General features: G+C 37.2%; 1 protein-coding gene across 1 annotated transcript; it reads right to left on the reverse strand.

Annotated features, from left to right (window-relative positions):
• Positions 1-1020: 1020 nt before the first annotated feature.
• Positions 1021-27346, reverse strand: C15H11orf58 (chromosome 15 C11orf58 homolog). The gene is made up of 5 exons (XM_019974628.2): positions 27130-27346; positions 18431-18514; positions 5427-5487; positions 3791-3900; positions 1021-3072 (listed from the first exon to the last, which is right to left on the reverse strand). The coding sequence occupies exons 1-5, from the start codon at positions 27190-27192 to the stop codon at positions 2845-2847; spliced, it is 546 nt and encodes a 181-aa protein (XP_019830187.1). The 5' UTR covers positions 27193-27346; the 3' UTR covers positions 1021-2844.

Here is a 27346-nt window from a genome sequence, read left to right on the forward strand (position 1 = left end):
TCTGCATGGTTGTCAAATTAGGCTGAAGTTCAGGGAGTTTCTGCCTGATAAAACCTATTCTTCAATGTAAGCTAGAATGTAAGGACATGATATAAGAGTGAAGGAGGAAAGAGAGGGTTGCAAGTTTGAAAATAGGGGTTTTCAACAGTTAAGAATGGGAGAAGGGTTGATGAGAGAAAACAATAAGGATAATATGCAGTGTTGTTAACATTTAGAAATACTGGTTTGTTCAGTTGGTAGTCTTTCTCCAGAAATAATCCATAGGAAACTGGATAATCCAGGGCTGTGTTTCTAGGAATGTTATGACATTTAGGGAAGATTATTTGGGTTACTGACAACAGGGACACTGAATTGATCACATAAGAAATCTAGACAGGGCTTATGAAACAGGTGACAACAGTGAAATGATCTGATTTGAACATACGTAAAGGAACAGAGCAGTTACGGTCAGAGATAAGATTTCTACATTTGTCATTTCAGAGGTAAAGCTGTTTTTGGATACTGAAAGTATCCAAGATGTGGTTATTGTGGAGACAAAGCAATGGAACCACAGCCCTGCAGTGTTCACTGATGCCAACCGGGCAGCTGAAATTTACTACCTCAAAATTTACTCAAAAAATATGACCCACCTTTCTGCTCTCAAACCATTGTTTAATCAGAACAACAATCACGTCAGACTTTTTTCTATACCTTGAATTCTTCCAGGTTTAAAAAATTACAGATATGAGAAGACTTTTACCCATTAATACAGGAATCTGTTCCTGAAAACCTTTACAATAGAAAGATCACTGGAACATCAGTATAATCAACACCTGGGAGAAGTATATTTCAGGTAAGAAAGTATCAATAGTAGGAAAAAGTTGCCACTCGACTTTCACCTCAATAGCATATTTCATTGCGCAAAAGCAAATTGTGTTTTCCCTCCTGGTACTTTAGTAGGGATATCAAAATGGCATTGTATCTGTCTTCCTTTAATCCCCTTCCCCCACAATTTAACAAAGAAAAACAAAAACCCAATGCTCATGCTTAAAAGACAGCCATGATATTTAATGTGGTGCTGGGCCACTGGGCCACATGGTCCAACAGACCTCAATTTATTCCGACCCTGAATTTTGTTAAATGTCCAATAGTAAATGAACTGGAGTAAGACTTTCTCTACTTGAAGAAGAAGAAAAAAGGTCCTCCAGTGTAGTTATTTTAGAACAAGGCTCTTCTATTTATATAAGAATCGAGGCTTATTAATAATCCAGCATATTTAAATAAAGTGATGAAAAGTACTTTTTAAAATATAACACTGTTAAACATAAATCAGTTTTCACTTCTTAAATTAGTTGTAATAAGCAACCCTACAGGCTAGTTATTTGAAAATCAATGGCCAAACTGAAATCTGAACAAAGCCAAACTTGTTTAAACCAAATGCTATTTGTTAAATGTTGTACATTCTGTTTACTACCCACTGACTCAGTATTTTACTATATAGGGTAACACCTATTATAAAACAATGTGAGAAATAAGAAAAAAAAATGTTGGGGGTGTGAAATCTAAAAAAAATTTCAGGATGGACTGCATAATCCAAAAATCACCTGTTCTAGTTGCTACACTCCTTGAACACATTCTGTATTTCAAAATGACACAGGAACTAAAAAAAGAAAAATCCAACACATTAACATACTTAAGCATCTAGACGTATAACAGTTCAGCAAACAAATAGGTTTAAGTCAAGCCTTTGAACACATCACTTAGAAACATTAAGATTTTGAATCCAATTAATTACTCAAACATCATTGACTAGCTCATAATGCAGTTTGTGTTAACCTGCTGTACAAATTAACCACATAATAGTAGTCAGATACTAATCTTACTCCGACAGAAGTAGTGATAAAATCAAAGCAATACTCCTTTTTGTAAGATAACAGCACTGGGATAAAATGGAGAGAATTTGGTTTCAGATTCTTGTTCAATAAGCCTGTTCCTCATTTTTAGATAATGAGGATAAAGGTATTACAACCAAATATGGGAAACTGCTTTCTCTTTATTTAAGCATTAGGAAGGAAATTAACTTTGGTCACATATTACCTTAAGAAAAAAAAAGTTCCATTTTACATATTCCTAAATAGATAGGACCAAATGATCAGAAAAAAATGTTCTTCTGTAAAAATTGGCCAATTTTATATTAAAAAAAAACTAACATACAATATCATTCAAATTATATAAAGACTGCTTGGGATCATAACATTCCAAATACATGACAACTGCAACCCCAACCTAACAGGTGTGAAAAGTATTTGCTCTCATGTTGCTTTGGTCCAAAAGAGTAGAGCTGAATCAGTAAGAGTAAACTAAGTTCCAAATCTTTTGCCAGAATTAATTTAGATTGTTATTGGCAGCAGAAATAGCCATGATGAATAGTTCTACTATGAGAAAGTATAATAAAAGACTATTTCCCATGAACACATCACAGTACCAGATAAAACTTTATAAAAGAAAAACATGAAGAAACAAAAAAAGATTAACAGCTACCACACAAAAAATACTGTTTCCCCCATAACTGTATCTGAAGGGGTAAAAAGGTGATATTAGAGATTGTTGATGATGCTAACATGAAAAGAAGTTGAGTATTGTATTTATTTCTTATTTTATACAACTCTTACTCTTTACAAAAATGGTTATAGTCATGCCCATAAAAGTGTAACCCATGGCATCTGAAAGCAAACACTCTTTGTAATTATTTAAAAGGGCCTTTTTAAAAATTATAATACAAAGGTCTGTGCTCTATCAGCAGTCCTCCACTGTGCATTATAACAATAAGGCTTACTTTTAATACAAAGACTAAGTGTTGGGGAGTTATGAGCCACTGGATTTAACAAACATCATCTTATAGTTGCTTTTTGCATCTTTTTTGTTTTTGGAATCCTCCACTTCATCAGGGTGCTCAGCAGCTTGGAGCTCTTCAGTAGATTCTTCCTTCTCTGACTCTGAATCACTTTCAGAGTCATCTGGACTTTCAGGATCAGGTGAATCATCATCATCGTCATCTCCAGCCACATCACCTTCCCCATCATGATCATCTACCTACAAACATCAACCAACAGCCTGTTAAAAGTATCCAGTACAAAAACTGGAGCAGACTCTCATTTTTGTCTCACTCCCTAGCCATTAAATCAACAGTTTAAGAACAGAGGCTGCCTAGGGAAGAGCTGAGGGCTCAGGCGTCTCCAGCTGTTTCATAAACTGGTACTTGAGTAGGATTTTTGCTTAAGAAAGGGCTCTGAAGACCACCACCTTTCCTTCCCTCCCTAGTTTGAAATTAACATTGTCTTCCTGATGGAAACAATACTTTTTTTAAGAATAAGGCAAGTTAACCACTGATTCATGGGAATGCTGAAAACAGTTACCAATGTTTTGCATATTACATTATTTTGGAGTAATGAACCAGTAGTTATATGGAACAAGGTGACATAGGAAACAACTGAGAAAACTCTCCTAATGAGTATTTACAGGAAATATTTCATCTAACTTGTGAGTACATTGTCCATGCCTACCTAAAATGTGCCCTAATGATTCTCTAAGCAGAATGTACATTAAGCTAGTATCAAAAAACATTTCAAAAACTCTCAGTATCTCTTCTCATTATCTACAAAGACCTAGTTTGGCATATAAAAATATTTTAAGTAACTATATAAAGAGAGGTTTCTACATAGGATTCTTGGTTGCTACAGTAATTTAACAGAAATAAGTGATATCAAATTGGAATTATCTTTCCACTTAATGAAAATATGTTAATTACTACCTCACTGAAGCCAAGTCCACAATGTCGTCGATATCTTCCTGATAATTTACTGTCCATACTTTGTTGATATTGAGACTCCAGTTCTTCATTAATTTTCTTGTCTTCTTCCCCTGTATGTCCAGTGTACTTTGATTATGTTTCAGTCAAATTAATAAAAATATTTGATTACACAAAAAACCCATAATACAGATGCTATTATATTTAGGGCTGATTTCTCTGAGTAATTTTACAGTGAATTTTGTGACTGGGTTTATATACCATACGTAGTTTACCTAACAGATAAAATAACTTACTTCTTTAGTAACTACTAAAACTAGAAGCTGTTTTATTAAAGATGAAAATTTTTTCCATGTAATAATTTAAACCAGATAAGGAATTCTCAGAACTGCCTGAAGTTTAGATACTGTAAATATTTATTACTAAGAACTTTGGGTATCATGTTTTAGTTAATATAGTCTAATAATGGTTCTCCTGAAAGTGAAAGTTTCCTCCTAGTCATAGAAAAACACCTCCAACAAACAACAGCTTCTGTCTTTGAACACAAATAATGAAAAGGCACATAATTCTGTTCAGAAAATGGCTAAATAAAATGACCTTGGAATTGGCTCTCCATATGCCTTTCTTTGTGTATCACTGTACTGAACCAATATATCAGGTGACATATTTTAACATATACTCTGTTGCATGTAAGTTAGGAAGCAGAATATTAAACAACCATCTATAAACTTACCACCCAAGGACTAAAATATTACCAATACCACTGGAGCTTTCTGTACATGGCATTTTAATTTGTAAATACAAGAATATAACTTCATATTTTAAAAGAATAAGTGCAACAGTTAAATACATTTCCATTCTGCCGAAGTTCAGACTCTTGAGCCTTTTGTAGCAATGCAGATTAATTTGAAGTAATTGTTCAACACCAGAAAAATAAAATGCCTATTAATTTCTAAAATATGCTACATAATCTAGGTCAGCATAAAGTTAATTCAAATGATGTAAGTAAAGGTTTTCTTAAATGTATATGGGGTACTGTGCCCTATTATTAATAATGTCCAAGATCAGGGTCAATATTAAATGGGAGAAAATTTTTCAGCAGACTGAATTCAAATCCAAATTCTAATTCATTTTCAGTTTTTAATTTAAATCCCCCCCAAAAAATTAAAAGAAAAACTCATTTCTTCAGGTTTTCCAATGAGTTTATGCTCTTCAAAGATCTCAGAGCAAAACTTAGTGAATAAACTAAAAACCAGTATAATATGCCAACTATTAACACTGTACAGTAAATAGTATACAAAATATATGTAAACTCTAGAAACTACAATTGGCAAGATGAGGCATAAAACCTCACTACAATTAAAATACTACATGTTGTAAATTGGTAAAAATGAAAACAGAAACAAGTCAGTTTCTTGGTTAGAATATCATATTAATGTAAATTCTTTCAAATCCTTCATCAGAGTATATACTGTTACATGATGTATGTAACCTGTTTACATATACATCTATTTCCAACATGTTACTCATCAGAACTAATCAACAATTATACACAAAAGTTAGAATATGCCAAAATATATGTAAGTATTTTACATTCCAACTTTAGCACCTCCACTTCAATCATATTTTACCTTCTTACCTGTGCGGAAGTGAGATGTGGATTTGTGATCTCCTATAACAAGACGACCAGTATGTTCTTTCTGTAAGAAGAAGGAAATGTATTAGAATTTGAAACCACAGATTTAACATAATTATTGCCCATGTGCCTGATGCTGAACTTACATTCTTGCATGGATAGGGATGGGGAGGGGAAACAAAATCAATAAGTAAATTATAGTTATGTCTGAAGGCAGTGTCATTACAATAAACCAAGCAGAGGATGGGTATAGAAAGTATGTAGGTTTTAAACAAGACAGATAACTAGAAAATTGGATCAATTTAAACATTTTTTACATTTAAACATGTCTCAGGTTTTGATGCTTTTGAAGTGTGTTGGAGAAGACTCTTGAGAGTCCCTTGGACTGCAAGGAGATCCAACCAGTCCATTCTGAAGGAGATCAGCCCTGGGATTTCTTTGGAAGGAATGATGCTAAAGCTGAAACTCCAGTACTTTGGCCACCTCATGCGAAGAGTTGACTCACTGGAAAAGACTCTGATGCTGGAAGGGATTGGGGGCAGGAGGAGAAGGGGATGACAGAGGATGAGATGGCTGGATGGCATCACTGACTCGATGGACGTGAGTCTGGGTGAACTCTGGGAGTTGGTGATGGACAGGGAGGCCTGGAGTGCTGCGATTCATGGAGTCGCAAAGAGTCGGACACGACTGAGCGACTGAACTGAACTGAACTATGTCTCAGGTATATATCATGAAGAAAAAGCAAATCAGATTATTTAGCTAAATAAAGATAATGAACAAAATGATAAAAATATAAAAAATAAGAATCATTACTACTTAGCAACAGACCACAAACAGCTAGCTCGTTACTTCTGACTACAAAAAACACTCTCTTTCACACTATGAAAAAGCACAGAATTTAAAACCATCTAGTTCTATACAACATAAAGATAAATCTAACTCAAAGTTAACAACTCATTAGCTTACATAATTAGTCTCAATTTATCATTTCCAATCCATTCTTTATGGTTTATACTGAGTTTTGAAACCAAACAGGAGCCTGTGGGGCTCCTGGGCACAGAAACCTTTCTGTGTCCCTCATTTCTAGCTTGTAGGGAAGAGACTCCAGCCTCCGTGACCTTCCTTGAGTTCCAAAGGGCAGATTCAAATAGAGGCTAAACAGAGAAGGGAGGGGATGCAGAGTGAGGAGCAGTCAAGAAACAATAGTGTAGCCTTTGGGCAGGGTCTCAGTTCCACCTCGAGAAATACAAGTAACAGAATTTCAGAGTTCTTTACAGAACTAAACCCCATAAACAAATATAAGATGTTAGCATTCCTCATTCCAGATTAAAGGAACCAGAGAAGCTCTCCAAGAGACCACCTGAGGCCAGATTAAAGGAATCACAAAAACTCACATCACCTGAGGCCAGATTACATCCTGAACACCAATTATAACCCCTACAACAAGGAAATGACAGCAAGCATACACTGAAGAAAGATGCAGCAATTATCCATACTAAGAACAGCCTTCACACCAAAAATATTAGACTCATGGGCTATACAGGGATATTTCCACATAAATACAACCCTTTAAGACCATAGCAAAAAACTGTTTCTCCTAAAATTATAGAGAAACATAAGTAAAATGAAGAAGCCAGGAATTGTTCCCAATTAAAACGAGAAATCCCCTGGACGTGCAATGAAACCTCTCTCCAGTATACTAGACCCCAAGTTCAAAAAGATGATAAAAATAATAAAGGAGTTAAAAAAGGCTATCAACAAAAATGCAGATCATTGTAACTAGAAACTATAAAGAGAAGCCAATTAAAATTAGAAAGCACCTACTGTGACAAAACCTGAGCTAAAGGCAATAAACAGCGAGCTAACAATGCAGAAGAATAAATAAATGATTTGGAAGACAGAATAATGGAAATCACCCAATCAGAACAGCAGACAAAACGACAAGTGGAAAAAAAAAAATGAAAGCAATATATGAGATCTGTGGTATAAAACAGAGCTAGTCAATCTACATATAACAGAGATCCCAGAAGAAACAGAAAAGGGGACTGAAAATGCATTTGAAGAAATGATAGCTGAGAATTCCCCAAACCAAAAGGAAACAGATATCCAGGTACAAGAAACACAAGAGAGTACCAAACAAGATGAACCCAACAGACCTATACTGTGACATTATAATTAAAATGGCCAGAGTTAAAGTGGGAATTCTAAAGGCAGCAAGTAGGAGTTCCCTGGCAGCCCAGTGGATAGGATTCCATACTTCTACTGCAGGGGGCCAGGGTTTGATTCCTGGTCAGAGAATTAGGATCCCACAAGCTGTGTGGCACAGTCAAAAAAGGCAGTCAAAAGAGTTTACTTACAAGGAAAACCTCATAAGTCTATCAGCTGACTCCTCTACAGAAATGCTGCAGGACAGAAGGGAGCGGCAAGACAAATTCAAAGTCCTAAAAATCCTACAACCTAGGATACTCTACACAGCAAGACATTGTAGGCAGACGCTTTACCATCTGAGCCACCAGGGAAGTCCTTGCATTAAGACCCAGGTTCAATCCCTGGACTGGGAAGGTCCCCTGGAGAAGGGAATGGCTACCCACTCCAGTTTTCTTGCCTAGAGAATTCCATGGGCAGAGGAGCCTGGTGGGCTGCAGTCCATGGGGTTGCAAAGAGACAGACATGACTGAGTCTAACAATTTCACTTTTTCACTTTCAGAGAGAAAATAGAGGCTTTTTAAAAATGGGGGAAAAATAAAAATCAACCAAGAGCTGGGTATTTTTGAAAGAGTAAACAGAATCAACAAACCTCTGGCCAGGCTCACCAAGAAGAAAGGAGACGACCCAAATAAAATAAGAAATGAAACAGCAGAAGTAAAAACCTTAAGAGAATACTATCAACAATTATATACCAACAAACTGGACAACCCAGAAAAAATGGACAAGTTTCTAGAAACATACAACACACCAAAATTGAATCAAGGAGAAACATAAAAATTTCAACAGACTGGACACTGGAAGTGAAATAGAATCTGTAACTTAAAAAACTCACTACAAACAAAAATCCAGGAACTGATGGCTTCTGAGGAATTCTAATAAACATCAAAGAACTTATTCTGCTCCTTCTCAAACTCTTCCAAAAGATTAAAGAGGAGGGAATTTTTTCGAAGTCATTCTGTGAAGCCACCATTACCCTGATACCAAAACCAAGCAAAGATAACACACAAACAGAAAATTTCTGGCCAGTATCACTGATGAACATAGACGCAAAAACCGTCAACAAAATACTAGCAAACTGAATACAATAATACACTAAAAAGATCAGGCAACATGATCAAACAGGATTTATCCCAACAATGCATGGATTTTTCAATATCTACAAATCAATCAGTGTGATATGCCACATTAATTGAAGAATAAAAAACTACACGATCCTCTTGTGAATGAAAGATGTGGCCTGCCACATCAAAAAATAAAGGATATTTTGACCATCAAATCAGCAGCCACCCCCAATTGTGCACCCTGAGGGGATTTGGGATGGAGAAAAGCAGGATACTGGCCCTAGGTATCTAAGGTGAGTATCAGAGGAATGATTTCAGTGAATCCAAACTCATATCTTCCCATTAAATCTTCCCTGAAAAGCATTAAATTCATTAACTTGACATGTCTGGTTTTCCTTAGTTTCTTTAATGAACAGTAATCTTTTGATGTTTCGACTATCTATAGTTTTTGTTGCAAAAATGTCTATATATCTCTTACCTCTTTGGAGCAGTTATTCAGAGCAATATGAGAGGCTGACTTAAGTCCACAGAAAATCTGCCAAATAAAACATAGTTCTCAACTTTTAGGTTGTGTATTTTTTCCAGTGGACAGTTTTGATAACCAGGAAGGGACACAGAGAAAACGCCCCTCTTTTGTCTGAACGCTATGAGGAACTGAGGCCTTGATACCAACAGAGACCTGTTGTGCTCATCTGTCTCCTCACAGAGTGCAGACGAATTTGGATAAGTGAGTCTCTTTGGGTGAGTTTCTCCCGGTTCCTGATGATGATGAGTTATATTTGGTGGTATCTAACTGGTACCTGGCTCCCCAGTTGAAAGACAGTGGCTCCCCCTAGTTGAAAGGTACTAAGGGAGCCCAGATGAAAGACCCTGAGAGAAAGTGCCCCCTACCTGAGTTTCTCCCGGTTCCTGATGATGATGAGTTATATTTGGTGGTATCTAACTGGTACCTGGCTCCCCAGTTGAAAGACAGTGGCTCCCCCTAGTTGAAAGGTACTAAGGGAGCCCAGATGAAAGACCCTGAGAGAAAGTGCCCCCTACCTGAAAGACACTGGGGAACTCAATGGAAAGACATTGGGATTTCCTCAACTGAAAACATACTAAGCGGTCTTGGTTGAATGGTTGGGTTAAGAGGCTGACCTGATTGATGTTTTCCTCAAATTGGCTACCTTATTAAGAATCTGTTGGGATAAAAGTGCAGTAGTAAATTTGAGAGAAATTCAACTTTAAAATAGGAAACAGACTCACTCAGAGAAATGAGGAGTGTCAGAAAGCCAACCTCCAACTAATACTCCAGCCAGATTCATGTACATACAGAACTTATACCTGCAAGTAAATTAAGGAGTCTTGCCCTGAAAACGACTAAATGGAACTCATTTATTGTATATGCACCTAAGTTAGAAAAAGTCAGCTTGAAAAAAAACAGAATTCTGATGTTAAAAAACAAAAGCCCTTCTAGGGGGATTTTCATTCATCTTTTTCTTCTGTGTCTTTGAGATATAAATGTTTTACCTGATCTTCAGGCCTTTTCTTTAGATGTGTGAGTGTTTTGAGCACTTGGTCTCTGTCATCCAAAAGGTACACAAATGGTGCACGTTTAGCTGCCAAATAGACTGAGATCCTGAGCAGTTTTTTGTCTGCATTTACCAACTCACAGGGGCTTTTTGCATTCTTAACCTTCACTGCATCAGCTTGTTTAGTGAAGGCCTTTACTTTCTTAGACTTATTTCTGAGAATAAACTTTCTGGATCTGTTTAGGTGGCATCATTCCCACTCTCTTGTGGAGAACCCTCTTGTGTTATCGGTTTAAGTCGCTATTAAAATACATCTCACTAACAACCAGATGATCAATCCTTTAAATTGGAGAAACTTCTAAATATCTAAATTTTTAGAGAGCTCTTAGTATAAACAGGATTCCCTGGTGGCTCAGTGGTAAAGAATCCACCTGCCAATGCAGGAGATGTGGGTTTGATCCCTGGGTTGGAAAGATCCCCTGAAGAATCCACTCCTGTATTCTTGCCTTGGAAATCTTGTGGACTAAGGAGCTTGGCAGGCTACAGTCCATGGGGTTGCAAAAGAGCCAGACATGACTCAGTGACTAAACATTATAAATATGTGTTTTCTTGATACCTATGGGAAAAAAAATTAAAAGATGGGGAAAAAACAGTATATAATGGTTAACTCTAAGAACACCCTTAGTTTAACAAACCCAAAAAACTAGTTTGGGAAATCTTATTTTGGTTTCTGCTTCCCCTTAATGGATCTTACAGATGCCAATAAAAGCATTAGAATAATTAATATTAATTAGGTTGATTAACGGAAAAATAAGAAAAAAAACAAAGTCTAGAGACTATTTCCCAACAAGGTAAAAATTGTAAAGGAACTTATCCCAAACAGATAAAGAAATGTTTAGATAAATGATTATTTTAAATGGGATAAATATGTCAAAGGGATTAAAACAAAAGATTCTCAAACAACATTACCTAAGGTTCAGTGTGTCAAAGGGATCCTCGCCCCAAAGTGCTGGTCCCCAGCAATAAAAGACCTCAAGCAGGTCTGCTCTATTTAATATACATATATATATATATGTATTTATGTATGTATTTAAAGAGTGGAAGAAAATTGCACTGAGATCCTGATCAACAATTACTTGGGGAAATGGGCCAATTTATCAGCTTCAAAGATTGAGAAAAGGGCCTGAGTCACTTGGCTCAATCCCTCACTGAGGACCCCAGAGACTTTTATACAAATAGATAAAATGGTTGGAGGATGAAAGAAAGGAAAGCTTCTAGGACTCCCTGTAAGACCAAGACTTGCTGACTGAGTCCTAATAAAAATTAGAGTCAAAGGTATAAAAGTTGACAGAATTGAGATGAAAGTTTATAAAAACTGGTATTTATGTTCACCAATATACAGAATGCTACGTAAAAGACAGTTCATAATTGCTTACTTCTTAGTATTCACTAGAAAAAGTTTTTAATACAAAATTAAAGCTACTACAAATAATAAAGAAAAACAGTCCAGTATGCTAGAAAAGTAAGATGTGTGTTAAGAACAAATGAAGGTCTGAGGATTAGATTTGCATTTTGATAGAGAAAAGAAAGTAACTCTTTCCTAGAAGTGGTTAGTTGTAGATGAGAGAATAGACAAAATAATATGTGATGGAAGGTTTGTGGAAAAGGAACTTTGAGAAAAGAATTTTGTACGTGGTCAGGACTGACTAAAATTAGATTGAACTACATAAATGGATTTTGCTATTAAAAGTAGGCTGGTACATGACTGGATTTGTTTCTTCTCTCTGTTGAAAGAATCAAGTTTTCTTAGAAAACTGCTTTGACAACAGATCATGTGAGTTTCTTTGCCTGTGGGTGATCTATATTTGCTTTGAAATCTTTTGTCACTGTGTTTAAGTATTGTTTCAGAATGACCTATGATCCTATTTGATCAAGTGTTGACAGTATGGACAGACTTCCCAAACATCAAACTCTCAAGTTCTCCTGAGCTCCTACTAACTCTGGGATGCTTCAAAGGGACCAAGACACCTCAGCGAGCAATGTCAAACTAATTAGGCTTATCAGGTATGTTAAATTACTTGAGAAGCATTGTCATGTAATTAGAGATAAACCTTATGTTATACTGTATGGATGCCATTAATAGATACTCCAAAATTTACATGAAATTACTAAAAAATCTGAGATGCTCTGGTATAATGTTATCATTATAATTCTACTTATTGTCTTAAAATGTTTTATGTTCACAGAAATACCCAAGTTCCTTGTCAACTACATTGTAGTCAGTTCTTTAACCATGCCATTTTAAGTTCTGTCATTTATGAACAGCCATTGTTTTACTCTAATGCTTTTATAAAATGAAGATCTTCAAGAAGATTCATAAAAAGAACTTTTAAAAAAAATGTAAGTTTCTGGTAACTTTTAGATCACATCACTGAAACATGTAAGAAATGACAAAACTCTCATGTAAAACCTGATGACTGTATCTAGATCAATATTACATGGGACTGAATGAAATAATGATCTACAAGTTGATCAAGTATTCCTTTATAAACAAAAATAAAACATTAATTTTACTCTGTCTTTCTCTGCCATACTATGACCTTATTAACGTTATCAACTATATTAATTATCCTGTCTAGTTTATAAGATTATCTATTGCATTACCCAATGTGTAATCAGGTCTCCAAAAAATTAATGATGGCAAAGTTATTAATGTTACCAACTATATTAATTATCTTGTCTAGTTTATAACATTGTCTCTTGCATTACCCAATGTGTAACCAGGTCTCCAAAAAACTAATGATGGCAAAGGTCTTAAGACAGTTAATCTCACACTCACACTTCCCAAACATCAAACTCTGAAGTTCTCCTGAGCTCCTACTAACTCTGGGATGCTTCAAAGGGACAGTTAATCTTATACTCACACACGAGACTCCCTAGCACTGTTGGACAAAATTGGTCACAAAGGGCCTCTCAAATGTTGGTTGAATTTCAATCAAGAGGAAAGAACTATGAATGAAAAATGTAGCCATGTCAGTAAACAAAGGGCACTGTAGCCATCAAGCTAGCAGCCACTGCATTCACCACTTTGCTCCCGGTAGAGATTCAGAATGTAGAAAAGCAGGATACTGGCCCTAAACACTTAAGATGCCTACCAAAAGAATGACTTCAATGAGTCCAGACTCTTGTACCTTCCCTATGAAGTGTTAAATTCACTAACTTAACATATTTTTTCCCTAGTTAACAGTAATCTTTTGATGTTCCAACTAATCTTGTTTTTGCTGCAAAGCTGGTTCCTCCCTTACCTCTTTGGAGCAGTTGCTCAGAGCAATCTGAGAGGCTGCCTTCTGGGCTTAAGTACTCAGAAAATCAGCTGAATAAAATAATTCTCAACTGTTACGTTGTGCATTTTTTTCAACTGACAATCTCAATAGATGAACAAAAAACTTTTGCTAAAACTCAGCATACATTTATGATAAAAACTCTTCAGAAAGTGGGCACAGAGGGAATCTGCCTCAACATAATAAAGGCCATATATGACAAACCTACAGCTAACATGACACTCAAAGGTGAAAACTTGAAATCATTCCCCCTAAGATCAGGAACAAGACAAGGATACCCACTTTTGCCACTTTTATTCAGCATAGTATTGGGAATCCTAGCCACAGCTATCAGACAATAAAAATAAATAAAAGGAATCCAAATTAGAAAGGAAGAAGTAAAACTGTCACTGTTTGCAGATAATATGATACCATATATAGGAAATCCTAAAGACACCAGCAGAAAACTACTAGAGTTCATCAATGAACTGGGTAAAGTTGCAGACTACAAAATTAATATATAGAAATTGGCTGCATTTCTACACATTAACAATGAACTATCAGAAAGAGAAATTAAGGAAACAATTCCACTTACCATCACATCAGAAAGAATAAAATACGAAGGAATAAACCTACCCAAACATGCAAAAGAACTGTATTGAGAAGCCTAAAAGATGCTAACAGAAGAAACTGAAGACAACAGAAACAAATGGAAAGTATTCTTGAATTGGAAGAATCCATATTGTTAGTGACCATACTTCCCAAAGCCATCTATCAATTTAATGCAATCCCTATCAAATCACCAATGGCATTTTTCAAAGAACTAGAACAAATAATTTTAAAATTTCTGTGGCCCCAAAGAGCCAAAACAATTTTGAGGAAGAATAGTCAGAGGAATCACACCCTCATTTCAGACTATTCTACACAGTCACAGTAGTCAAAACTGTATGGAACTGGCACAAAAACATACATAGATCAATGGAACAGGATCAAAAGCCCAGGAATAATCCCATATACTTATAGTCAATTAATCTATGATAAAAAAGGCAAGAATATACAACAGAGAAAGTCTCTTCAATAAGTGGTGCTTGGAAAACTGGACAGCTACATGTATATGAATGAAATTAGAACATTCTCTAACACTGTATTCAAATATAAACTTGAACAGGATTAAAGATACAAGTAAACTGCAGCACTATTTATTTCACCTGTCTCTTAGAGTAATGGAAATAAAACAAAAATAAACAAATGGGACCTAAAAAAACTTGAACTTAAAAGCTTTTGCACAGCAAAGGAAACCATAAGCAAAATGAAAAAACAATCTATGGAATGGGAGAAAATGTTTGCAAATGATGAGACCACCAACACATTAATTTCCAAAATGTACAAATAGCTCCTATAGGTCAATATCAAAAGAAAATCCTGACCCAATCAAAATACAGGCAGAATATCTAAACAGACATTTCTCCAAGAAGACATAGAGATGGCCAAAAGACACATGAAACAATGCTCAACATCACTAATTATTATAAAAACTTCAATCAAAACTATAAGGGGGTGTCAGGAGCCATGTTAGGCATTACTGACAAAATGGAGGCACTGCCCCAGCCCCTTCTCCTCATTCTGCAGGCACGGACCCGGAATGAAGGAGTTAGGCCTTGTAATTCTGACTTGTTTTTTCCTCTCCTCGGCTGAGATGACTGAAAAGGAATATTAAGGTGCTTATTGTTCTTGAGAGGAGCATGAGAAGGCACAAAGCCTTCTGCAGCATTGCTCAGAGAATAATTCATAAAGTTAATCATTGACATTTGTTTAAGGACTTTTACAAAAGAGTGTTCCAGGATAAGCACATAGGCCACAGCTTGAGGCCATGGGAGGGATTGCTATCTGAAGCCTATTTGTGAGGAAACTGTTTATGGCAAAGGAGTTTACTGAATTTAGGGCTTAGAAATAATTAAAATAGAAGTTAAAGATTTAAGGAATGTTGTAAAGTTAGCATATTTTACTATACCTTATAGAAGTTAGGAATTTTTAGAGACACTATAGCCTTTTTAAGAGATAGTGAGCTCAGGATGTTAGGGGCAAACAGGATTTAGGAAGATAAGTAGTAAACTGAGGAATGTAGCATGAGTTACAATGTAAAAACAAGTTAACTATAGGACACATTAGAGGAAGTAGATAATAGATGGTAAGGCTGATTCCCAGAGAATCACTGAAGCAGGAACTCTGTTTGAAGAGCAATAATGATTTATAGACATAATAAATCTGGGTGAGGGGGAACTGAAAATGTCAAACCTCTGACCTAATGCTTTTGTAAAAGTATAAAATAAAATCTTAAACTTGAAATAAATAGGCAGTCCAAGAAAACTGAGAGGCTGTCTCATCGCGGATACCGTTCATCTCTTCAGGTTGAATCCCTGGCTGCTGGGGCTGGACTCCGGCAAGGGGGTATCACCTCACACTGCTGGAGGGGATGAAGAGAAAAAGGATCCCTCCTATGATGTTGGTAGGAATGTAAATGGAGAACAGTATGGACGTTCCTTTAAAAACTAGAAAGAGTTACCATATGATTCATAAATCCCATTCCTGGGCATATATACAACTACCTCAAAAAGATATAAACACCCCAATGTTCATAGCAGCAGCATTTACAATAGCCAAGTCATGGAAGCAACCTAAATGTCCATCATTTAGGTGAATGGATAAAGAAGATGTGGTGTGTATACATACATACATATATAATGGAATTATATATATATACACACACACACACACACACAATAGAATACTGCTCAGCAATAAAAGAATGGATAATGCCATTCACAGCAACATGGATGGATCTAGATATTATCATAATAAATGAAGTCAGACAAAAACAAATATTATACCACATGTAAAATCTAAAAAAATATACAATGAATTTATTTACAAGACAGAAACCAGACTTACAGACATAGAAAACAAACTTATGGTTACCAAAGGGCAAGACAGGTGGGAGGGATAAATCTGGAATTTTAGACACAAACTCTTATATATAAAATAAACAAACAATAAGGTCCTACTATACATATATAGCACAGGGAACTATATTCAGGATCTTGTAATAAACTATAATGAAAAAGAATCTGAAAAACAGACACAGATGCATAACTGAATCACTCTGCTGTATATATGAAACTAATACAAAACTGTAAATCAACTATACTTCAATTAAAAAAAAAAACCAACTGAAAAAAATATTGTTCACTAAAATTAGTAGCTCAGTGGTAAGGCATTTGCCTGCCCTTTCAAGAGACTTGGGTTCAATCCCTAGGTCAGGAAGATCCCCTGGAGAAGGGAATGGTAACCCACTCCAGTATTCTTGCCTGCAAAATCCCATGGACAGAGGAGCCTGGGGGGCTACAGACCATGGGGTTGCAAAAGAGTCAGACATGACTTAGCAACTCAACAATAACAGCAAAACTGTTCATTAAAATTTGACTCTGCAAAGCAATCTTAACCAATCAAGTGTGAAGATATAGATAACAAATCATCCTATTGTGGAATCATGCCACATTCTCCATACCCAGACGATACTCCCGAAAAGCTTCAAGCATTAATGCTTATTGTCCTACATATTATTAGCACAAAAGCAAATCAATAATTAAGCAGATGGCTCCTTTAGATTGCAGAAAATATGTAACAAGATTTGAATATATACAATGGCACCAAGTTATTCTAAGATGATGGCACCCTGTGACTAAAAGATCAGTTATAATCTTTGCTATCAAAGAATTTAATGTATGCTATACCCATTTATCAGTAGCCAAATTTTTTCTTTTTCTAAAAAAATTGTTCAATCTGTCCTCCACCTTACTTGCCCCCTCCTGTTTTACTGAGATATAACTGACCACTGGTGGTTAAATTTCATACATTTTATGTTAGGATGTTATTTCAAGGTACTTAAAGAAATTTAATTCTACTAGATTGAGTATACTTCCTAAACTATTGCTTTATATATCCTTAGAAAATCTATTTACATGAATCAAGAGAAACTTCAGACTACTTTCTATGACAAATCACAAATTATTGGAAATCTGGACTAATGTAGTATTATACAAACACTTCCTTTGTATAGGTCCTAACATCTTACATGATCTTTCCATATGCCCAACTCCACTGTTCTAGTCTGGCTAACTCTTAATCCTCTCAGATTCAGATCAATTCTATTTCTGGGAAGCTTTCTTGTGCTGCTAAACAAGAGTTAGCTTCCCTTGTCTGCTGATTTTGCAGCATGTGCATAGCTCTTCCATAGTAATTATAATTCTATATTGTCATTATCTGGTATCCTCCAGCAGATGATGACTCCAAACATGTGTTACTGATCTGTGTGATCCCACCCTGCTCCTCCAGGACCTAGGACAGTGCTTGGCATGTATTAGACAGTCAATAGTCATTGGTAAAATGCATGAATGGATTCTCATATGAATAAAAAAAACAAAGGCAAAGGACAGAATTCAAGTTTTTGATAAAGGCTATTCCCTTGGCCACTACTTAAAGAGCTGGACAAGCTATAAAATATGAAAGATTATTCTTTTTAAGATCTATCAAATGGTCTGCCCAGAAGTATCAAATTATTAGGCTAACAGATGGCAAATCACAACTTTTGCCTTTTCTTTCTTCCAAGGAGTCTACTCAAACCAATTTTTTTTCGCTATATATCTCTAAACACTATCACCCAGTGGCACAGAGAATCCTAGAAGCAGCTCAATTAGGTCAGTTACAGTTACAAAAAACTAACCAGGCAGACCTTAAAATGTAAAGTAAGATGGAATCCGAGTGCATTCATTCTTTCTCACTTAACATACACAAAAAGGGCATTATTTTCACAGAAAAGATGAAAATGTATTCTATCTGATGCTTACCTTTCCTGCTCCCATAAGTCTCAAGAACTTTTGCTTTCTTTCTTCATTACCTAAGTCTGCTGCCTCCCAATTGCTAGATCCAAGCTGGAAAAGAAATAGACCAGTTAATCTTTTCTGTGTAATAATAAATACTAAGAAAACTTAGAAAGAGTCTACTAGTAAATCCCAAGTTTCTACCACCCTCCCACTCCCATCAGTTTTCACTATAAACTAGACTCATTCTTGATTAGGAAGTTAACCATATGTATTATATTCGATTTAAAAAATACTTCTTTTCTGTTACTGCAAACTCCTTTAATTCTTTTGAAGCCAGAGATCTGGGTTTCAAAAGTTTACACCTATAAGAATTACCTAGAGGGTTGGTTAAAACACAGACTGCTGGGCTGTACCTCAGGAATTTCAGATTTAATACATCTGGGGTGGAGCTCAAGGATTTATTGCACTTCCAACAAATTCTTAAGAGAGGCTGATGATGTTGACCACACTGTGAGAGCTACTTAGAGCCTTACAGGACCCAAGGGTACCTAATACTTTGAACCTAGAAGGCTGCCACAGCTGTTAACTGAAGTTAAAAACTGGCTATAGTAATATTCTAAAGAACAGTATAACTTCAGAGTCAACTGGACCCACTTTTAGTTTCTTTTTTGAACAGTTTCTGTTACTTCTTAAGGACTGGTATGTTAGGACTTTTATTCTTTAAGGTCTTCCAAAGAACAGAGAGTGTTTACTATTTTTTTTTAAAAAAAGAATAGAACAAAACTCATCCTATCTTGTAATTATCAAATGGGTCTATTGAACCTTTATATAAATCTAACAAATATTATGGAATCCTAGCAATATTTTTCCCTACAACTTGAAACAAATGTAAGAATTATTTCACTATAATTCATTAATCATTCCCAATTATGCTAAAAATGACTAAAATAATAAGAAAAGTTATCCCATTGTGTTGTCCAAAGAATTGCATCATCTTTCAAGAAGACATCACCTCTCTGTTGTATGCTTTAGTTTTCTTTGGACACAGTTGAAAATTTTACATTTCTACCCATAATGGCAACTGAGTAAAAAAACCTAGACTGACAGGAGGTATTTCACAACTATTACATGAATTAGAAGATGAATTGGAGAAGGCAAGGGCAACCCACTCCAGTACTCTTGCCCAGAAAATCCCATGGATGAAGGAGCCTAGTAGGCTGCAGTCCATGCGGTTGCTAAGAGTCGGACACGACTGAGCGACTTCACTTTCACTTTTCACTTTCATGCACTGGAGAAGGAAATGGCAACCCACTCCAGTGTTCTTGCCTAGAGAATCCCAGGGATGGGGGAGCCTGGTGGGCTGCCGTCTATGAGGTCGCACAGAGTCAGACACGACTGAAGTGACTTAGCAGCAGCAGCAGCATATGAATGCAAAATGACAAGTAGGGTACACACTCTAATGATAATGGCAAACTTAACTGCAAAAATCTAAAACTATGAGTTTTTGGATGATGAAATAGTAGATTTCCCCAACCCAGAAGGCAATGAGAGACAGAATTTTTCTCCAACCTGGAAGTCAACGCGAGACAAATAAAATAGACAAAAAAAGAAATATGATACTTTCATCTAGAAAGCCATTCAACAGGCTTCATCTTGCATCATTGTAACAACAGCCGGGACCATCCCATTTTTTCTAGAGAGATATGTAACAATTTTTTAATTTCCTCTTTTATGATATTTGTACACCGAAACTTATTTGATATAGTTTGTAAGTGGACAAACATTAAGGGCTAGTGACTGGAAGGAATACAGAAATGAAAGCATTCACTGATCATTTCAGTTGACTTTATAATCTAAAAATGAAAATGCTGTGTAATTATAGAGCAAAGAAGGGAACCCCCCCTTTCTACACAAAACTATGAGAAATGAAAGCGTTTCAAAAAATTTCAGGTTTCTTTTTTGATGATGCAAATGCAAGAATAAAGATAAAGCTAATAATAAAAAATAATAATAAATAAATAATAAAAAATAATAAAAAAATAAAGATTTTTATAAATAGATCTGAAATTATGTTTCAGTTTCACACATGACAACTGATATGTAGTTAGCTATATTCAGTTCAGTTCAGTCGCTCAGTCGTGTCCGACTCTTTGCGACCCCAAGAATCGCAGCACGCCAGGCCTCCCTGTCCATCACTAACTCCCAAAGTTCACTCAAGCTCATGTCCATCAAGTCGGTGCTGCCATCCAGCCATCTCATCCTCTGTTGTCTCCTTTTCATCCTGCCCTCAATCCCTCCCAGCATCAGAGTCTTTTCCAATGAGTCAACTCTTCGCATGAGGTGGCCAAAGTACTGGAATTTCAGCTTTAGCATCATTCCTTCCAAAGAAATGCCAGGGCTGATCTCCTTCAGAATGGACTGGTTGGATTTCCTTGCAGTCCAAGGGACTCGCAGGAGTCTTCTCCAACACCACAGTGATGCTTTTGAGCATCGATTCTTCGGCACTCAGCTTTCTTCACAGTCCAACTCTCACATCCATACATGACCACTAGAAAAACCATAGCCTCGACTAGACGGACCTTTGTTGGCAAAGTAATATCTCTGCTTTTTAAAATACTATCTAGGTTGGTCATAACTTTCCTTCCAAGGAGTAAGCATCTTTTAATTTCATGGCTGCAGTCACCATCTGCAGTGATTTTGGACCCCCCCCCAAAATAAAATCTGACACTGTTTCCACTGTTTCCCCATCTATTTCCCACAAAGTGATGGGACCAGATGCCATGATCTTCGTTTTCTGAATGTTGAGCTTTAAGCCAACTTTTTCCCCTCTCCTCTTTCACTTTCATCAAAAGGCTTTTTAGTTCCTCTTCACTTTCTGCCATAAGGGTGGTGTCATCTCCACATCTGAGGTTACTGATTATTTCTCTGGACAATCTTGATTCCAGCTTGTGTTTCTTCCAGCCCAGCGTTTCTCATGATGTACTCTGCATATAAGCTAAATAAGCAGGGTGACAATATACAGCCTTGACGTACTCCTTTTCCTATTTGGAACCAGTCTGTTGTTCCATGTCCAGTTCTAACTGCTGCTTCCTGACCTGCATATAGGTTTCTCAAGAGGCAGGTCAGGTGGTCTGGTATTCCCATCTCTTTTAGAATTTTCCACAGTTTACTGTGACCCACACAGTCAAAGGCTTTGGCATAGTCAATAAAGCAGAAATACATGTTTTTCGGGAACTCTCTTGCTTTTTGATGATCCAGCGGATGTTGGCAATTTGATCTCTGGTTCCTCCGCCTTTTCTAAAACCAGCTTGAACATCTGGAAATTCACGGTTCACGTATTGTTGAAGCCTGGCTTGGAGAATTTTGAGCATTACTTTAGTAGCGTGTGAGATGAGTGCAATTGTGCGGTAGTTTGAGCATTCTTTGGCATTGCCTTTCTTTGGGATTGGAATGAAAACTGACCTTTTCCAGTCCTGTGGCCACTGCTGAGTGTTCCAAATTTGCTGGCATATTGAGTGCAGCACTTTCACAGCATCATCTTTCAGGATTTGGAATAGCTCAACTGGAATTCCATCACCTCCACTAGCTTTGTTCGCAATGATGCTTTCTAAGGCCCACCTGACTTCACATTCCAGGATGTCTGGCTCTAGGTGAGTGATCACATCATTGTGATTATCTAGGTCACGAAGCTCCTTTTTGTATAGTTTTTCTGTATATTCTTGCCACCTCTTCTTAATATCTTCTGCTTCTGTTAGGTCCATACCATTTCTGTCCTTTATCGCATTCATCTTTGCATGAAATGTTCCCTTGGTATCTCTAATTTTCTTGAAGAGATCTCTAGTCTTTCCCATTCTGTTGTTTTCCTCTATTTCTTTGCATTGATCGCTGAGGAAGGCTTTCTTATCTCTCCTTGCTATTCTTTGGAACTGTGCATTCAGATCTTTGCTATTCTTTGGAACTCTACATCAGAGGGCAGACACACTGAAACCATAATCACAGAACACTAGCCAATCTGATCACACGGACCACAGCCTTGTCTAACTCAATGAAACTAAGCCATGCCGTGTGGGGCCATCCAAGACAGGAGGGTCATGATGGAGAGGTCTGACAGAATGTGGTCCACTGGAGAAGGGATTGGCAAACCACTTCAGTAGTCTTGCCTTGAGAACCCCATGAACAGTATGAAAAGGCAAAATGACAGGATACTGAAAGAGAAACTCCCCAGGTCAGTAGGTGCCCAATATGCTACTGGAGATCAGTGGAGAAATAACTCCAGAAAGAATGAAGGGATGGAGCCAAAGCAAAAACAATACCCAGCTGTGGATGTTACTGGTGATAGAAGCAAGGTCCGATGCTGTAAAGAGCAATATTGCATAGGAACCTGGAATGTTAGGTCCATGAATCAAGGCAAATTGGAAGTGGTCAAACAGGAGATGGCAAGAGTGAATGTCAACATTCTAGGAATCAGAGAACTAAAATGGACTGGACTGGGTGAATTTAACTCAGATGACCATTATACCTACTACTGGGGGCAGCAATCCCTTAGAAGAAATGGAGTAGCCATCATGGTCAACAAGAGAGTCCAAAATGCAGTACTTGGATGCAATCTCAAAAACGACAGAATGATCTGTTCATTTCCAAGGCAAGCCATTCAATATCATGGTAATCCGAGCCTATGCCTCAACCAGTAGCGCTGAAGAAACTGAAGTTGAACGGTTCTATGAAGACCTACAAGACCTTTTAGAACTAACATCCCCAAAAGATGTCCTTTTAATTATAGGGAACTGGAATGCAAAAGTAGGAAGTCAAGAAACACCTGGAGTAACAGGCACATTTGGCCTTGGAGTACGGAATGAAGCAGGGCAGAGAGAATGCACTGGCCATAGCAAACACCCTCTTCCAACAACACAAGAGAAGACTACACATGGACATCACCATATGGTCAACAATGAAATCAGACTGATTATATTCTTTGCAGCCAAAGATGGAGAAGCTCTATACAGTCAGCAAAAACAAGACCGGGAGCTGACTGTGGCTCACATCATGAACTCCTTATTGCCAAATTCAGACTTAAATTGAAGAAGTAGGGAAAACCACTAGACCATTCAGGTATGACCTAAATCAAATCCCTTATGATTATATAGTGGAAGTGAGAAATAGATTTAAGGGACTAGATCTGATAGAGTGCCTGATGAACTATGGATGGAGGTTTGTGACATTGTATAGGAGATAGAGATCAAGACCATGCCCATTGAAAAGAAATTCAAAAAAGCAAAATGGCTGTCTTTGGAGGCCTTACAAATAGCTGTGAAAAGAAGAGAAGCAAAGGAGCTATATTCAGAGAATGCTAAATATTTTGGGTATGCATGCACAGATACATAAGGTGAAAAAAAAATCAAGAAAATTTGGTTATGGTTAAATTCTAGAATTTAAGTTATTACAATTTTTAATAAAATTACTTTTACAATCTTTTCTTCTGAAAATTATTCATAAATGACCAGTACTCTTGCCTGGAAAATCCCATGGGCGGAGGAGCCTGGTAGGCTGCAGTCCATGGGGTCGCTAAAAGTCGACACGACTGAGCGACTTCACTTTCACTTTTCACTTTCATGCATTGGAGAAGGAAATGGCAACCCACTCCAGTGTTCTTGCCTGGAGAATCCCAGGGACAGACGAGCCTGGTGGGCTGCCGTCTCTGGGGTCACACAGAGTCGGACACGACTAAAGTGACGCAGCAGCAGCAGCAAAACAATGATGGTCATCCTTCCTGGGCATTGAGAGTTGAAATATTTGTCCCATATTGGACACCCACTTATGGTTCTTCTCAATTCCTTTTGGTGGCATGCTCTTCTGATTCTGGCCATCTAAGTTCCCAATCTTTACTTCTTCCCACCTAACATCTCATATTTTTTCATAGACTAGTTAGTTCTTAACTATTTCTGGCTTAATATAGTTAAGTAAAAGAAACCCAAAACAAAAAACAAAGTATTAGTGAAGCTTAAGTTCTGATTCTCACTAAACACTTGTTCCGTGAACCTGATATTTAACTTTTAAGTTTTAATTCTCCATCTGCCCTAAGAGTCTTTTTGAAAGGCTGTCTTAAGAATACCAACACCTGAGAACTGCATAGTGTTTCACAACTTACAGATCACTTTTTATTTATATTCTCTCAAGCGACCATTTAATAAATAAGGACACTGAGGCAACGAGGCTAAATGACTTGCTTCCATCCTCTGCTCTTTCCACATCATACTCTGTACATGATCAAATGAGACAGGATATATACAAGTAGTTTATGAACTACAGTTATAAAATATGTAGAATTAATTTAAAATAATTGTCTAAAAAAGCAAAACTTCCCCAAATTTCCTATTAAAAGAGCAAATATCTTCAATGCCTTACATAAATAACCCTATCATCTACAATTTATAATTCTAATTTTAAAAAAAATCATGAAGTCCTTCCAGTTCTTCTTTCCAGGTCTTCCCATACAGTCAAAAGTACCTTGCTCAAGTGCTGTACTCTGAAAAGCACATGGGTGCCCATATATTCTTAGAGATTCTCCACCAGTTACTAAAGTCAACCTCCCTATTCATCCTACTTCCTAAAAGACAGCTTTCATTTCTCCACTCCAATCAAACCAATGAAACCATTTTTAAGTTGGTTTCATCCTTAATCCACTTATTATAGAACTGCAGTCAATTTACCTCCTCTTCAGTACACACTGTAGTAACTCCCAGAATTTATTTCTACAATTGTCAGCATGTTCCTAGAGTTGGATTCCATGATTTGTTACCCCCAATAAACATGAGGTGAGTGGACAAAGAAAACTGATAATCTTTTAAGTGCAGAGGCACATTAGAAACTGTTGACCACTTACATTTTATTTTCTAAACTTAGACACGTATTTTAAAATTTTAAATATGTATTATTCTTAAAATATTAAAAACACAAGCATTTAAAGATAACTCCCAATTACCAACAAAAATAAAAATATTAAAGAAACTGACTCAAAAATCACTGTCAAGGGACAAGTTACTACTGTATTGCACTAAAATATGGAATTCAGCTCAGTCGTGTCCGACACTTTACGACCCCATGAACTGCAGCACGCATTAGCAAAATTTATAGATAATGTGTTAAGGTCCGAGGACCTAATTTTGAACTGCAACTGTAACCATCTCTATTAAAAGGAATGCTTATAGGATTGGAAAAGGTCTTAAAGGTCATGTAGTTTAACCTGACCTCATCAAAAACTGTAGAGATTTAATTATTTAATCACTTTAACTTTGTTAAATTACCTAATAACGCCAAGAGTTTTCTGTCAAAATAAAACATTATTTCTTTGATTCTAGCAAAACAGGTGCCTGACATTCTAGCAATCAAGTCACAGTTAAATACCAGGAGGAAAACAGCGTAATGGTTTTTAAAACGGCACTCAGGTTACTCAAAAAGCCTAGATAAATTTCTGATAAGAACTGGCCTACCATATTAACAAGAAACTATCTCAAAGCCAGTTGTAGGGAGGAACCGTGGGCACAAATAAATCTCACTATATAACTATTCATCCTCAAATCTTTACTGATTACTTATCTTTCTGCAGAGCTAAAATCAATTTCCGTAAAGAGCCTTACTATTCTGGACCTAACTCCACCATTTACCTAACGAGGGATGGGTCTTAACGTCATCTCATTTATTACAACTGACGCACCAACAGAGTTCAATGAGTCTTTTATGTTTCGCAAAGTAAAATATTACCAAAGGCACTGAACCGCACTTCAGAAAACAAAGACCTCTACACAATCAGAAATTGACAGCGCTTTAAATAATCGAAAGTAAACTAGTTATCCTCCCTTCATCATCCTTATCAATAACCTCTCCACCTTCCCCCGCTCCCCAATTTCCCCGTCTACGTTTCCATGGCATTCGTCCATTGTATGAGGGACCTAGTTTTACGTTTACTGGTTACTGCAGTGTCCATGACACCGCGCTAGGAACTAGTACAAATACACAAAAGGCCCAGGATAAACACCATAGTTATTCATCTTTGAACTCCCAACATCTGGCACAGCAGTAAATATTTAATAGTTTACTTCAAGGAATGAATGTCCTGCTACTTAAACTGACAACTGTGGGGGGAGGGAGAAGAGCAGTACTTGACATCAAAACTGGATTCTACATCTCAACGTCTCAGGCCTCAGCACTGTGCGCCACTTCCCCCGGTACAGTTCTTCCGTTCAGTACTTTCTTGGTTTACTCTTAATAGTACAGTTAATTTTAACTGTTACCATTACGTTGCAAAAATAATCCTGGCCAGAATATCTGTCCAAATTTGCACGAACATCTCGACTACCACAGGAGGATTTTAAGCCTAAAACCAGCAGGATCTTGCCATTTCCTAGTAGAAACATCCATAAAGAAGCTTCAACAGCCCCCAAATGGGTAAACACGTACACTTGACTAAGCTCTTTCACTTCTCGACCATTCAGAATTTTCTTCCTCGATTCCCCTTCCCATGCAGGTCTCTGGCTCTTAGCGGGTAGAACTACAAACAGTTCAAGCCTAATTAAGAAAAGAGTACATTTCCCATTCTTCTGGGTCCTCCCCGCGGCCCTCCCCATTCAGGTCACCTCAAGCGCTTCCTCCGTCTTCATCCACCCTTCCCCGCCTATCCCAATCTTTGGTAGGCCGCAACCCTCCACCACTCCGCCATTGTTATTTACATCGTCGTCTGGGGAGGCTGAACGCTTCACCCCGTGCGGATGGGACTCCCTGGCAGCACTCATCGTTGCGGACACCACAATGGGAAAGGTCGAACCCACTCGCCCGTTCTCCTCAGCCGCGACGCCAGCAGCCTGCAGTCTGCCACCGGCCCAAGCAGCAGCGCCACTCCACAAGGCAGAGTCCCTTCGGGCCTTGTCCGCCACAATCGTCACTGCC

This window comes from Bos indicus, chromosome 15 (assembly GCF_029378745.1).
Source record: "Bos indicus isolate NIAB-ARS_2022 breed Sahiwal x Tharparkar chromosome 15, NIAB-ARS_B.indTharparkar_mat_pri_1.0, whole genome shotgun sequence".
Taxonomy (NCBI): domain Eukaryota; kingdom Metazoa; phylum Chordata; class Mammalia; order Artiodactyla; family Bovidae; genus Bos; species Bos indicus.